Source organism: Cricetulus griseus, chromosome 5 (assembly GCF_003668045.3).
Source record: "Cricetulus griseus strain 17A/GY chromosome 5, alternate assembly CriGri-PICRH-1.0, whole genome shotgun sequence".
NCBI classification, from domain to species: domain Eukaryota; kingdom Metazoa; phylum Chordata; class Mammalia; order Rodentia; family Cricetidae; genus Cricetulus; species Cricetulus griseus.
The window spans coordinates 163,682,782-163,699,019 of NC_048598.1; the positions used below are offsets into that span (position 1 = coordinate 163,682,782).

A 16,238-nucleotide genomic window follows, 5' to 3' on the forward strand; every position below is an offset into this window, starting at 1 on the left:
AAACCTATGCTGGCTCTCTCTATTATGGTATCCCTTTTCTTGCTCTCTTCTATTCCTCCCCTGTCTCAGTCTTCCTGATCCCTCTTGTTCTCCTTCCCCCTCCTCTTCTCCTCCTCTCTTTTTCCTCAGTCCCTCCCTTCTCATCTCATGCTCCCAATTTTCTCAGGAGTCCTTGTCTCTTTCCCCTTCTTCAGGGGACCATGCATTTGTCTCTTAGGGTCCTCCTTGTTTTCTAGTTTATCTGGTGGTTTGTATTGTAGGCTGGTAGTCCTTTGCTCTATGTCTAGTATCCATATAAGAGTGGTTACATACCATGATTGTCTTTTGGTGACTGAGTTAACTCATTAGGATGGTTTCTTTCAATTCCATCTCTTTTCCTGTGAATTTCAAGATTCCATTGTTTTTTGTTTTTGATATTTTTCCCCACTTAGTAGTTCTCCATTGTGTAAATGTACATTTCTCTGTCCATTCTTCAGTTGAGGAGTATCTAGGTTGCTTCCAGGTTCTGGCTATTACAAACAACGTTTCTATGAGCATAGGTGAACAGATGTCTTTGTTGTATGAATGTGCATCCTTTGGGTATATTCCCAAGAGAGGAATTGCTGGATCATGAGGTAGACTGATTCCCATTTTCTTGAGAAACTGCCATATTGATTTCCAAAGTGATGGCACAAATTTGCACTCCCACCAGCAATGGTGGAGTGTTCCCCTTTCTTCACATTCTCTCCAGCATCAACTGTCATTGGTGGTTTTTTTAGCCATTCTGACAGGAGTAAAATGGCATCTCAGAGTTGTTTTGATTTCCCCAATGGCTGAAGAAGTTAAATACTTTCTTAAGTGTCTTTCAGCCACTTTAGATTCCTCTATTGAGAATTCTCTATTTGATTCTGAACCTCATTTTTTAATTGCATTGTTTGGTGTTTTGGTGACTAGCTTCTAGAGTTCTTTGTATATTTTGGAAATCAGCCATCTGTCGGATGTGGGATTTGTGAAGAACTTTTCCCATTCTGTGGGCTGCCATTTTGTCTTGCTGACTGTGCTAGAGAAACCATTGATCTGACCTAATGAGAGCACAGGGATCTCAGTGTAAAGCTAAGTAACCAGCATTGGACTGAACCAAAACCTCTGAGTGTGGGTGCTAGTTAGGAGGCCTGGGAAGTCTATGGGACCTCTAATAGTGGAACCAGTATTTACCCTAGTGTACAAATGGACTTCGGGAGCCCATTCCCTATGGAGGGATACTATTTCAGCCCAGAAACATGGAGGAGGGCCTAGGCTCTCCACCAAAGGATGTGATAGACTTTGATGATCCCCCATATAGGGCCTCACCATCCTTGGGAAGCAGGTGTGCAGTGGGTTAGGGGAGTGGGTAGGGGGGATGGGAGGATAGGAGGCAGAGGGAAAGGAGGATTGATATGTAAAATGACTGTTTCTAAATAAAACAAAAAACAAAATCAAAGGACAGTTTTGCTCAGGTTAATTTTACTTACAGATCAAAATAGAAACTCTCTCCTCTAAAAGTGGTCAATCAAGAAGATCATGCATTAAGACTTACAAAGTAGCAAAGAGTTTAGTCTGGACAGCTTTCTACAACTATTGTAAGGTGACTAAACATATAGGAAGCAGCCAATTATGCTAAACACGCCTAATCAATTATGATAAGCATGCCTAGTTGTCATATATAGTGAAGTTTCATCCCATGGCAACTTGATTTTAGAAACTGGTACCACATGTGATCCTACTTGAAAAAAAAATCAGTATTGCCATTTGTGTGGAAGCAGAATAAGCTGTCATGGTGCAGGACAATTATCATATTGCCTGGACTTGTGGACTATTGATGGCTCTACCACCTATCTATTTTTTTTAATGTGCATCATCAGAGTGCAGGGATTGCACTACTGCTATCCTCCCTGATCTCTGCACCACACTCTTCTCATTACACCGCAGTGCAGTCCATGGTGTGATGGCCGGAAGTGCAGTGGGGTTTTCAGGGATTGGTGATATCTGAATGATTTTCATAACAATCCTGTGTTTTGCTCATTCTCACTTTCCCAGGATTACATATGGAAATATGGAAGAGACCAAAAGACACAGCCCACAATCATAAACAGTTATAGACGTAAGCATACAGCAGAAAACAGAAAGGTATACACAAAGAGTTTCAACAATGTAAATCCATCTCATACTTCAAAATTCACTTTAGTTTTACTTTTATGGATAGTAATTTTTTAAAAATGATTTACTTTGTTATCATGTGATGGGTTCATTTTTCTTACCTCTAGAATGCCTCATCTTTAATGAAGCAAATATTACTAAATTTCACTCAAATAAGGTTGTTTACTGAATCATAATATTCCTAAAATCTTTAAGTTTGCATATACCTTGTGATATGCATACTGGATGCCCTTTAGGTCTAAAAAAGCACACTCTCAGAGACAAGAATGTGGGAACAAGGATAAGATGTGGTGATATATTGTTTATGATTTATTAAAGCCACTAGAGATCAAAATAGTAAAGCAGCCATACTAGTTAGTTATAGAATCTATGCAGTGGTGGTACACCCCTTTAATCCCAGGACTCAAGGTTAAGAGGTAGACGGATCTGTTAGTTCAAGGACACACTAACTACTCAAAATTGATCAAGTAAGTCTTAAGAGAAACTTCACACAAAGTTGATCTCAGAACTTGGGATCACATGCCTTTAATCCCAAGACTCATGAGAAGTATTTAAGACAGGGACAAAGTCTCAGAGCTGGCATTCATTCTCCAGCCATACTGAAGAGAGGCAGCAGTCTCAGACTTGGTGAGAGCTTGTGGAGACAGGATCAGCCATTTCAGCCTGAGGTAGAGGTAAAAGCTAGTGGTTGGATGCTTTGCTTTTCTGATCTTCAGCTTGAAGCTTGAACCCCAATATCTGTCTCTGTGTCTTTTATTATCCTGTTACAGACAAGGTGAGCTTCTTGTTGGGATATTCACTTGAACATTGCATCCCACAACACAGGATTTGGGTAGCAGAATTGTTACATCTCCAGCTTGAGTCAGTATTAACTGAAACATGGGGAGACTCTTGCTAGTTGGTAAAACACAGCTGTCCTTGTACCCACTCAGGAGTCTGAGGTTCATGTCTGCTAATGATCCCACTGAACTTCCCATCTGGGAAGCTGCCAAGGAAGTTGTCCTATATAGAAGATCCTGGGTTAAATCACCCAAACACTGCTCTGAGCAGAGCTGTGTCCCAGTTGCAGGACTCTGGTTTTCTGCTTCTCTACCCTAAGAGCCACACAGGCTGCCTATTGTCCCAGCAACCTCATTTCACATGTTATCTTTTTTCCACTTCTCCATCACCTACTAAACAAATTCATGTTTTATATTCTTGAGGAAAAACAGTGAAATATCTGCCTTCCTGATTGGACTAATTAGCAATAGCTACTAATGTACTATGCATCTGTTAAAAGCTACACATGGTCAGAGAACCAAATACAATGCTGCAAAAATGTAAATAAGAAAAATAAAAAATGTTCTGAGCTCACAGCTCTGAATCAAAGTGTATAATGATATATGTCACAGTTGATTTTGATTATTATAAATTTCCTATGCATCAGTTCTCTTTTATCATGTTTTCAGATATATAGATACTTATATTTGCCTAGTAATTAAAAAAATTCCAAACATGAAAAAATGCCTCTTAAGACACTGTAGACACACAGACAATTTTCAGTCAAATGTCCTTTCTTATGAAGTGACACTCATGTGTCTGTTGCAAGGCTTACTATATGTTCATTTCTAAGCAAACCTACTTACCACCTGAAAGGAGAGCAGGCTTGCTCTTTACATTTGGGCTGGAATGGGGAAATTTGTTGCTGAATGACATGAAAAGGTGTGTAGTGAAATCATCAGGGAGTTCAGCTTCCAAAAAGGTCTTCATGAACAGCTTGAAGCCTTCAAAATCTATGGTCTGAAAAACAAATTTAAATATGTAATTTCACATTCAGTGAAATGACAAGACATTGTACCCTGTTTAAATCATTAGTAACACACATTACCTGAGATTTTTTTCATAACCAAATCTAAAAGAGAAAGATAATAAAATGAGGCCAATGAGGTTCTATATTATCATTGGCAATGGCAGGTATGTGTCTCCCCTTTGATAGTGTAGAACAAAGACAACATGATTTCTAGTTAGATGTTTCTATCTCTATGGCAACCATGTGACACCTTTCTTTCCAACTCCATCAACTTGGTCTGTTATTTCCAAGCCCACAGGTTTGTGCTCAGTAGCTCAGACATTTAGTATGAACAAACTAATATAGATTCACCTATTTATATAGCAGTCAGACAGAATAATAGAACTTCCACCTCTTTTCTTCATGACAAAGTAATTATTTCTTTTGAGAATTGTAAAAAGTGATCAACAATAACTTCTAATCAAAACCAGCATCAACTGATTAAACATTCTGGTAATTCACATACAGAATTCTAATGGAGCACATTGTAAGGTCTTTAAACTTCTCAAATCCTTAGTCATCTGAAAGACGTCATTTCAGAGTAAGAGTCTCAGGTCCAACTTGAAAGGCTACAAAAGGAAGGCATCACTTCACTTCAAGCTTAGTATAGACACAGAGTCTCCAGTGAGCATGCTTTCTTGCAGCAAATGGGTAATATGACTGTTGCAGATATATTGAAGGATTGGTAGGGACTTTGGGGATAAAAGTATGTGGATAATATTGACCAGGCTTGACCAATACTCCTACGACTAAAGGAACATGTTAAAAGAGTGTTGTCTGGAAACAGGTGCAGTTGGTGAACAACAACAGACTTAGGGCATTGTGCTAATCAACTGAGAGGGTTAGGAGACTTATAGAAAAGCCAGAAAAAAAACAGGGCCAGTGAGGAACAACGGTGTATATGAGAACATCTGCCTCACAGAGGCCTGATGGGACCTTCTGTCATCCAGGTTAGTTAGTGCACAGAGAGAAAACTAAAGGTCAGAAATAGTTGGTAATTTATTATTTTTTCTTTCATTGCATTCCTCTGAAAGTAAGAAAAATGTATCTAAATCATTTCTTTTTAAATGAAAAGTTGCCTATCTTCTATGGTTAGTAATATTTGAGAAAAGTGAAAGAGAATGTATACCTCTTATACTGTTCTTCATTGTGAACATATTGGTGTCATGTTATCATATTTGGAAACTTAAACTGTATCTCCTAAAGAAACAGTTTAAATGTTTTCTGAATAAAAATCATTACAATGTAATTTACAGAACCTAGGGTATATATATAGGAAAGGAAAAAAAATCACAAAAAGGTGTAAGTAAACAGTAGTTATGTCTTAGAAATAGATGGATTATTTTGCAGATTAATTTGCCTATTTTACTATCTCAAAAATGATAAAATTCATTGTTTCTTCCTAAATCAAAACCTGACTTTTGGTTCTGTAATCAGGTAACAATTTGAAACTGCTGAGTTCAGAGAATTAGACTTTTAAAAACTCTCACTTCTCAGAAGCATGGAGTGTCCCATTAGCTCTTCAGTGAATTCTAGGAGTTGATGGCATATGGATCTGTGGTTAAACTTTTTATTGAAGATGTGAAACCATTTCCAGATGTCCTCACAGTACTCTTGGAGGCAAATCTTTCTACTGAACTTCTTATGTTATATATGGTACAATGCTATCAAACCCAAATGACTTTATAACCAAAACTTATCTGACTCAATGTTTCCAATTTACAGTCATCAAGGAAATGTTTTCTGAGTTACTTTTTCTATAAAAGGATATTAAATATAACCTAAAATCTTGCTGTCTAAATCAAAAGACTTTAGTGAAATGTATATGGTATACTTAATTTCCATATTTCCTTTAGAACATGTAATAGTGGAGAAATTTCAAGTTTATATGTCAGTTTTACTATTGTCATTTATTTTGAAAAATTCAAACTTTTGAATATAATAAGTTCATTTAAAATGCACATTAATGAAAACATGAATGGAAGAAGTGTATGGGACTTGAATATTCCAAGTAAAATTGGCTATTAATTCTAACACACCCATGATGCTTAATTTTTAAAGTTATTTTTAAACATTTTCCTTTATGAAGCAGCTACAGGCTAATTAGAGCAATAACAGAAAATTTATGAAGAACACAGACTTCTCAGATGCTACTGCCAAGTTGACATGAATTGAAAACATATTTCTACATCCTGTTCATTATTATACTTGGCCATGGGAATCCTTTGCTCTCAAAGTATCCTTAATGTTAAAGATGTAACACTAATATTTATTCTAATACATTAAAATGGATAAAACCACACACCACTTTCTCGTTCCTTTCCTTCACCAGGTTTGGACTTGGAGCTTTCTCCATTTACATAATTCTCAATTGTCATACCAGATTAAGTCTCAGGTGCTGAGGTAAAGTTGGTATCAGTCACCTAGCATCTAGAGTTAGTATTCAGAAAAACACCCTATTGAAAAAAGAGACTAAAACCAGGAAATATTCTGTCAGCATGTAAGAAGAGTTAGGGTTTAAGACTCAACAGTTGAGTCGGGGATTATTTTTCTTCTGGAAGCCTCCAATCTTTCTTTTTATTCTTCTGAGTCACGACTACCTAATTTATTATTCTTAACTTGAAGGATAATATTACAGCCTTTTTTGGTTATTCTTTTTTTAAATTTGAACTAGAAACAATATTGTTTTACATGTCAATTCCATTTCCCTCAGCCTCTCCCCTGCCCCTGCCACCAAATAATACCCTACCTATCCCATACATTTTCTGCTCCCCATGGAGGGTGAGACCTTCCATAGGAGTCTCCTGAGATAGGCTTTCTCTGTGGCTTTGGGGGTTGTCCTGGAACCTGCTCTTGTAGACCAGGCTGGTCTCGAACTCACAGAGATCTGCCTGCCTCTGCCTCCCAAGTGCTGGGAATAAAGGTGTGTGCCACCACTTAATATTACAGGCTCAAGGAGACTGCTAACCATATATAATGGAAATACTAAGATACTACAGATATGGATATGACATGCCTTGTCATATCAAGGAGTGGGTGCTAACTTTGCTTCTTTTATAGACAAGCTTTTAAAAGTTCAATAAATTGCTTGTCATCAAAATTTTACTAAATTCAATGAGAGGAATATACTTTCATACACTTATTTTCAGTGTTCACACATGCTACAAGACGTTTTGCAAGTTTCATATTTATTTATTTATTTATTTATTTATTTATTTATTTATTCACTGTTGTTGTTTTATCAAAGTGTCTCAGGCATCCCAGGCTATCCTGAAATTTACCACGTAGCGGAGACCCCTGAACTCCTGATCCTCCTGATTACATCTTCCACAAGCTAAGATTGCTAATCTCTTTCATATACTTTGTAATTGGTATTAAAGATAAAAGCATTAATTATATGTAAATAAGCCTGCTGTTTCAGAAGCAAGAGATGTAAATTTAAAAGTATAGAAATAAAAGAGAAAGAGTGTTCAGTTGCACATTTTGAAAACACATTTTGGTCTTTTGACTCCGCAAAGTATCCAATTGTGCTGCGGTGTGGAAATACTACACACCCAAACTTTCTGGTAGTTGCACAATTGCATTGCCATCCTGGTGTGGCATGTTACCTCTGGAAATATTTTTACAAGTGAAAATTTTACCTCATTCACTTAAAACATACAATTTATACTTTCCGGTAGCTATTAAAAACACCTAAAACTTCTTTCAAAAATATTTAGATTCTCTATTTCCTTCCACCAAAATACTTAGATGAACTTTCTTCTAATGTTTTTCAATGGTTCTCTAAAAATGCTATCCCTAGTGATAGTAACACAAAAATAAAAATCAGGCAAAATTCCAAAATATTCAGTGTTTGAAGGCAGCATTTAAAAATATTTTTGAAAAAGAGCCATTTGGTCATTTAAATATTCCAAAGGCATGATTTACCCTAGCAGGTCTTGTAACTCTTGTCTAATGAATGTCATTAAAGAAATGAACAGACAAAACCTTAGATTTTAGACTACACATAAACTTGTCTCTTAGTATTAGTCTAAGGAAAGTTGCAAAGTCATTCCAAATTTATAAAAGCTTACTTTAAAATCTCATTGTTGAGATAGTAACTGGACCAATTATTTTATTTTTTGTTTGTTTGTTTTTTTTTGGCCCAATTATTACAATTTTGTTTTTTGAGATGTATGTATTAATCTGCAGTTTATTTCTATGCGATTTACTAGGACTTATGATGATTTTTATAGATGTGAAACTTGCCACATCATTAATCCAGACTCTGTATGAGGAATGTCATAAAAGATGGTCCATTCTCAAATTTTCAATGTTCCCGTAGGTCATAAGATATTGAATCTTAGTAAAGACATAATATTGATCATGTAAATCATTCATATCAGGTAAAGAATTCAGAAATGCAGTGGACAGGGCCTTGTCCAGTTTGGTGGTGTGTATTCAGAACTATAGCCTGGCTTCATGTTAATAAGGCAAGAAAGCCACTACAACTGTATTGATGCTAATAGAGAATAGAGAAGTGCTGAGTCAAACTCCAGTTGTTTTCCTGGCATTCACTGACCTGGCACTTCACAGTTGTGGGTGAAGGGTGAAGGAGCAATTGCAATGGATCACTACTACTATTCCAGGACAGCAGGAGGGAATGTCCTGGCTGACAAATATATAGCATGCCTCTGCTCATATTAGCAGGTGAAAACAATCTTTGAGTTAGAAAGAACTATGATTGTATGTTTGATTTAAATCAAAAGTGAGGAAATTATTCTTTGAGAAATTTAAAAATTCATTATTGGTTGGGGCTAGAGATGTTAGATTTCCTCACATACAGCTTTGGTGTATAATATAGGAGCTCTTAGTTAAATGAGGATTTCCCAAATCGTGGCCCTAATTACTATCACTCAGCACTAATGTGACACCTTCTTTGAATCAGAAAAAGAATTATGGATAATTTATGTACCTTAGAGTCTAAAATTTATCAACATAAAACCCTTAAAAATGTCTACATTTCATAGATGAACAAACTAAAGCCAGGAAGCTTGTCTTTGAAGGTGGCAGATGTGAAGAATTTGAATCAAATACTGTCCCTGAAAAAAAATCCTTTTTCCCTCTTGTACTTTCTTCACCTTTAATAGAAAAGGTTGAACTGACTCTGGGGCATAATTATCTCATTTTACAAGATGTTAATTTTATTGTTAATTATATTAGCCTCAATATCCTTACTGAAGGCATTTAAAATAGGCTTTAGTTGTCAACATTATGCACTATAGGTTCTGAGTCTCCAGGTTTCCTAAAGTAAGGTCAAATCATCTCACTTGCCTTAATGTGAAAGTTCTAGATTTTAGTAGAACAGAGTATCATAGTTGGGGCAAGGTTTAGGAGCTGTAAAAGCATACCTGATCCTTAACTCAAATATCATTCGGATAGGAATCATATGTAGAGAGCTCCCCACCCCAGTTGTGAACACAGAACAAATACAGCAACAATACATTCACGTCTTAACACCTTCACTCAATTTGCTTCTTCTCATCTTTGCCTCTTCATTCTGTTCTACAACTGGTCAGGTGACTACTGAGGTATGTATGCTAGCACATGGAACACAGGCTGGGTCCAATAACATACGAACATTGTGCTGACTAAAAGAAAGAGTTGATTCTGACACCACCTTTTAAACAGCCCAAGTGGTGGGGCAGGTGGTCTGGAAAGATGTATTTGTTGAGTAAGATGCTGAGCAATTCTACTAAGTAATGAATATGTTGGCACAGAAGACAACTACTTACTCTGTGCACCTGCCTCCAAAGAATCATTGAACACTACAAAACCTGTATTTGAGGAGCTAATATGTTTCAAAAAAATTAAAAGACAAAGTGACAAATATCTGTGCTCTACAATGGAGGATGTTAACATTTGTTATGGTCAGTGACTACCATCTCATTGGAACATCATCATAGAAGAATATAATAAACACACAGATATTCATCTGAATATCAATGTCTCTTATAGGCTCATATATTTGAATACTTGGTCCCCAGTTGGTGGAACCATCTGGGACAGATTAAGAAATGTGGCCTGTTTGGAGAAGGTGCAACACTGAAAGTGAGATTTGAGATTTTAAAAACTGCAATTGCTGCTGTCTCTGTCTGTTCTACCTTGTGGTTGTGAACTTTCAAGATGTAAGCTCTAATTAGTGCTACAACATCATACCTATTGCTATGCTTCACAACATGATCATCATAGACTCTAATCCCCTGAAAACCTGAGCCTCAAGCAAGCTCTTTCTTCTATAAGTTGTCTTGGTCACAAGGTTTTGCCACAGGAATAGAGATGTAAGAATTTATATATATATATATATGTATATATATATATATATATATATATATATTTATGCATAGTTATGGCAATGAGTGCGTTTTCATAAAGGAAGGTCAGAGATTGATGCCATCCATCTTCCTTTTATTGTTCTCCATTTTTTGAGACAGGGTTTTTCAATGAAAATAGTGATCATTGATTGTTAAGACTGGTTGGCAAGCAAGCTTCCAGAATCTTTCTCTGCCTTCCAGAATTATAATTATTGTACAGCACTTCCATGCTAGCATTTTTATTTGGGTTCTGGGAACACAAAATAGGTCCTTATACCTACAGAATAAGCAAGTTTTCTATTGAGCCTTCTCCTTGGGTCCAGAAATATTATTAAATTGACAAAACATGTCTATTACAATTTCTGCTGTGTTGGGTACACCTATTTAGAGTACCCAATAAAGTATAGAGATTCTATGCCCTTAACCGAACTAACAGCACTTTGCTTATAGAATAGAATTAATTGGCACAAATTGTTGAAGCAAAGATGCTTACCTTTCTCCCAAGAGGGAAATATCAGTAGCCTTTTAATTCTCTTCCCTCCACAAAGTTAACAGATAATTGTAGACAAAATAAAACAAAAAACCCTTATCATTAGATTTTTATATTCAGTTTTTAAATCACATACTGTGAATTAATTAACTAAGAAATTCGTTATATGAATTAACTTACCTGAAACTAATATGCTTGTTTACCCAGTAAAATGCGAAAATAAACTCCAGGTTCTCTAAATTCAAAATACATACCTTGAACACATTTTCATTCTATCAAGGTATGAGATCTCTACAAAGGATATTAATTGGGACATTTTCTACTGTTCAGTTCTAATTTTATGTATTAGAGGTGATCTAGTATGCTCTGAGGACCTAGCCAGTATATAAGGATAGCTTAGTGGTATGGGTAAGGAATTCATAGTTCAAATAATAAGACAGATTTCAAGAGAAAAGAAAATGTCTTACTTGGTTAAGAATGTCTTGTTTCTGTGCATGCAAGGAAAGAAAGAATACATGGTGTTAATGTAAGATAATTTGTACCCATTATCTCATTTTGTTGATATTTTGTCTAAACGTTAAAGATTATGTATTGATTTTTTAAATGTACCCTGTGCAAATGGGTCTCAAAACGCTGTGGCAAAAAATAGCATCAACATACACTGGGAAACTGTCAGAAAAGCAAATCATGAGTCCAACCCCAGAAACACTCAAGGAGCTTCTAGAACAGGGAGGAGGCAGGCAGCAATCCTTGCTTTCTGTAGGCCTCTGTAAATCTGTCTGGATGGGACAAGACCGAAACTCCATCTACATCATGTAAATAAAATTTAAGAACAATTGAATAGACCAGTCTTTGAGTATACAAATGGCTATAGTACCTAGTGATGAGAAACAAATATAATAAATAAAGGGCAATATGATTAAAACCTTCTGAGAGGGTAAGAAAAACATATATATATATATATATATATATATTATATATATATATATATATGAGTTTATTCTTTCCTTATGCTTCCTCTCATTAGCAAAACATACCAAGTTGTCCTCCATGCCTTAAAAGACAGAAATACTTTGTAACAAAATTTGACATACAAGACAAAAGTAAACAAAACATGCAAAAACAAGCTGAATTTTCTCATATACCAAAGTTCACTGTTTTCATGAAAAGTATCATTGTACCTTTCAAAAATAAATTTATTTTAAAATATTGCTTCTATTAGTTTAAGAACACCAGGATTATTAAGATTTTAAATTTAGAGAATATTTAAAAACTTTGTTTAGGTTTCCATCACATGATTTTTGTAGAAATGATTATAAAGTGGTTTTTAAATACAAAAGTTAACTCTAATTGATTTTCGCCATATTTTATCTAATATTTCCTTATTATTAAAATAATTCTAAGCAGATCAAAAATTTTTGATGAAAGTTCTCAACACAACATTTTATATTAAAAATTTAGCCAACTTAAGGAAAAAATGAATTTTAATAACTATTTACAGAAGTAAGTAAAACTCAAGGGCTTTATGCTTTGCCTTCAATCTGCAAACATATTTCATAGGAATAATAAAAATTATGATTATTTTAAAGCAAGGGATTAGTGATCATTTCGAAAACTACGCTTGGTTAAACGTTTCTATTTATTCTTACAGAAATTATCACTTATAAATAGTTAATCATGCCAAATAACTTTGGGGCAATTTGACCAGTCAAGACAAAAAAAATAACTTCCTCTGTTATCTGAGAGTAAAGATGGTTTCACAGTGTTAGTTTCCATTTTAATAAGCCAGATGAAATCTCTAGGAAAGAAATCTTGAGTGGTTTTATTGTCAATGACAGGTATTCCTAATTATTTTCTAGTAGCTTTTATAAAACACAGAACTGCCCTTAAAGAATCATAAAAGCTTTAATTTTTTCACTTAAAGTAAAAATTTCTTATTAACATACAGTTTAAGAGTAGTTTTATTCTTCTTTTTCTATATTTAGAATTGCTAGTGGGTCATAATGAGATGTAGCTTTCTGTATTTCAACTATTATTATCTTAATGTATTAAATAAATTTGCATATTTATGGAGGGTAGCACATTGTTGAAAAGCCTGAAATTATATTGTATTTAATAACATATCCAGTAATTACTGCACTAAATCCTATGGTGACTATTAATCAGCATGAAATATATTATAATAATAAGAAAGTCTTGGAGGTTTGTACAAAAAAAATCCTTAAGAGTAATAGATTACCCTGCAAACAATATCACTACATACAAATCCTAAGTCAACTGATGATCATATGCTATGTTTAGAAAAGATAAATATTTCAAGTTTACATATAAGGATGTGTGTTTTCAGGTATCACTGGAATAGTGAGTATTAATGACATTTGCAGTTTGTCAGAAATTTAGTTATGTTCTTTTTTCCTTCCCCCAATCTATTTCCTTGGACTTTGAGATTTTCTGTTTTATAGGCCCATCCACTAATTCTATCTCTTTTACTTTGCAACAATTAAAAAATAGCAGGAAAACATAGGCCATATATTTTGCTTAGCACCAGATAGAGGAAATGGCACCAAAACTTCTGATACCTTTTTATCATTAGAAATCACCAAAATCACATTTGTCAAAAGAAGAAAGTGAAGCATGTATTACTTTTGAAATGTATAATTTGTCATAATGTTGAGAAAATAAGAAAATATGAAATGAAGGAGGATGTGGTCACGCATGTATGCATTCTTCACACTTGGATAAATGGCTAAAGATTTTGCAAGTTTGAGAACAGCCTGTGTTAAATGGTAAGGTTTTCCCTAAAAGAAAAAAAAAACTTGTGAGAAATACTGATGGGAATTATAAAACTTTGTGAAAATTCTGTGGTTGTAATTTAGAAATTGGGCTACATATACCACAGAAGAAAAATCTTGAAAGATAAAAGAAATTCTGGTCTTATGAATACACAAAACAAAAAAGTCAACTTTCAGTATGCAAACAAATCTATCTTGATGACAGATTTAGACATAATTCATTGTTTTGCAAAGATCTGCTTTTTCTTATGTATTCAAATTTTAGTAGGTGAGGCTACAAATGAAGTAAGAGGAATTTGGATCAGACATTCAAAATAAAACATGTTTCAGCTGATATTAAATGGAGGATTAATTAACAAATAAGTTGGAAATGAATTCTGTAAAATATGATATTTAAAATGAATTGATGGATCAGGCAAAAATTTTATAAACAATATATATAAAAGGAAAGTTTACATGTCCTTTAGCTAGCTTCTTAAGACACCATGCTTACATCCTCCTCAAAAGTCTTCTTGAAGAATCATTTCTTGAAAGTATTTACTCCCTGTCCCCTACATGCTCATTTTGGATTAAAAACTGCAGATCGCCAGGCATTGGTGGCACATGCCTTTAATCCAAGCACTTGGGAGGCAGAGGCAGGCAGATCTCTGTGAGTTCGAGACCAACCTGGTCTACAAGGGCTAGTTCCAGGACAGGCTCCAAAGCCACAGAGAAACCCTGTATCGAAACACAAATAAATAAATAAATAAATAAATAAATAAATAAATAAATAAATATAAAAAATATAAAGTGCAGATCATAAGAATTAAATACTTCTGTCTTTATTCTATCTAATCCTGTTTCCTAATTCTAGAAAAATCTTTAAACAATGTATTATAATGACATGCCTTTTTAATCAAACAAATTCTAGAAGTATTTTCATTAACAAGTGTTGTATAAAATATAGTATATTTAATGGCCTGCCAGAATATCAATTAGTTTTGAACTTCATTGTATGGAATGTGCTAAATGGTTTATGGTATGTGAGATATATACATGTAAGTGTATATTTGTATATGTATACATACATACATATATATATATATGTATGTATGTATACATATACAGAAGTATATGTATGTGTGCATTTATATAAACACACAAATACATATTTTCTAGAATTTTCCATGAAGAAAATTCACCCAGCAAGCACATCTTTAAACTGGTAAAGAAAAAAAGGAAGTTTTACCCCTTCAGGATTATACTTTGCAAGCACGCCATTACCATGGAATTCTTCAAGAACGTCCTTTAATTTCTTTGTAGAATCTAAAACAACAACAAAAAGAGGGGAGAACACAGAAACCATTTATGTAACCCTTATGTGTTTAGATGGCTTAGTTCAAAAACAAAGACATATGACAAAAATAATCACCAAGACCGTGTTTTGAAATCGGCAAATGAAATAACTTTGAAGGGAGTGGGGAAGTTAAGGAAGTAATCCTGGTCCTTACACAAAGTAGATAAGCATTTGTAATACATCTCCAGCATTCAAAGTCTATTCCAGAAAAAAATATAATGACCATGTCATAAAAGAACTATATTTGGTCAAGTGTACTCTTTGAGACTCAGTTCAACATCTATTATATATGAGTAAGTAGCAAATAAATGTAGAGACTTTTGTATTTCCTTACTGTATTTTGATACCTACTTGCATATAATAAACCTAGTTTGAAGAGAAAAAAAAAACAGAATTATCATTCCTTGTCAAACTGCAACCTGCAGCTCTCATATCACTGTTGTAGATTACATCATTGTTCAATAACTGTAAAACACATCCTGTGCCCATATTATATTTTCATTAGCAAATGTACATTTGAATTTTTTTCTGAGTTTGGATTAACCTAAATAATGCTTCTTTGAACATTCAAATAGATCAGGTTTTGTGTAAACAAAATTAATAATACCATTGGGGCCTTGCAAATTGAATAGCAATAACTAATACTATATTAAAATTACTTCAGAAGCTGATAAATGTCACTACTAAATTTTCTACTATACAATTATCTCCTAAAATTATGATTTCTGATCAAGCTATTATAAGCTATCACTGTGCTTTATGTAAGATGAAATCTCAAAGTAATTTTGAGTTGTATTTCCCTGATGTTTAAGGATGTTCAACATTTCTTTAAGTGTTTCTCAGCTATTTGATTTGTTTCCTTCTATTGATAATTATCTCTTTATATCTGTACCCATTTAAAATTGGTTTATTTGTTTTGTTGAAATCACTTCTTCAGTTCTTTATATATTTTACTTATTAGCCCTCTATCAGATGTGGGGTTAGTAAAACTCTTTTCTGTATACAGCACTTTGTCTGAATGATTATTTCCTTTGCTTTACAGACAATTTTAAATTCCATGGGTTCCCATTTATTAATTGTCAATCTTACTGCCTGTGATTTTGGTGTTACATTCAGAAAGTTGTGTCTTCTGCCAATGAATTTTAAGTTACCCCTACTACCACTTCTATCAGGTTCAGTGTACCTGGGTCTATGTGGAAGTTTTTGATACAACTGTACTTGACTTTTGTGCATAGAGATAAGTATGGATCTGTAACACGAATAA

The 16,238-nt window shown here is 34.2% G+C and overlaps 1 protein-coding gene across 6 annotated transcripts in view; it reads right to left on the reverse strand.

The window, feature by feature from the left end:
- Dgkb (diacylglycerol kinase beta) overlaps positions 1-16,238 on the reverse strand; it is a 649,271-nt gene that overhangs the window by 541,264 nt on the left and 91,769 nt on the right. For 3 of the 6 annotated variants that reach the window (XM_035445437.1, XM_035445434.1, XM_035445433.1), the window contains exons 2-4: positions 14,867-14,943; positions 11,314-11,334; positions 3,801-3,954 (exon numbers count right to left, since the gene is read on the reverse strand). In XM_035445437.1, the coding sequence (XP_035301328.1) occupies positions 3,801-3,954; positions 11,314-11,334; positions 14,867-14,943 (252 nt within the window). The remainder of the gene's footprint in view (positions 1-3,800; positions 3,955-11,313; positions 11,335-14,866; positions 14,944-16,238) is intronic. The other 3 variants (XM_035445438.1, XM_035445436.1, XM_035445435.1) reach the window with 1 other exon arrangement.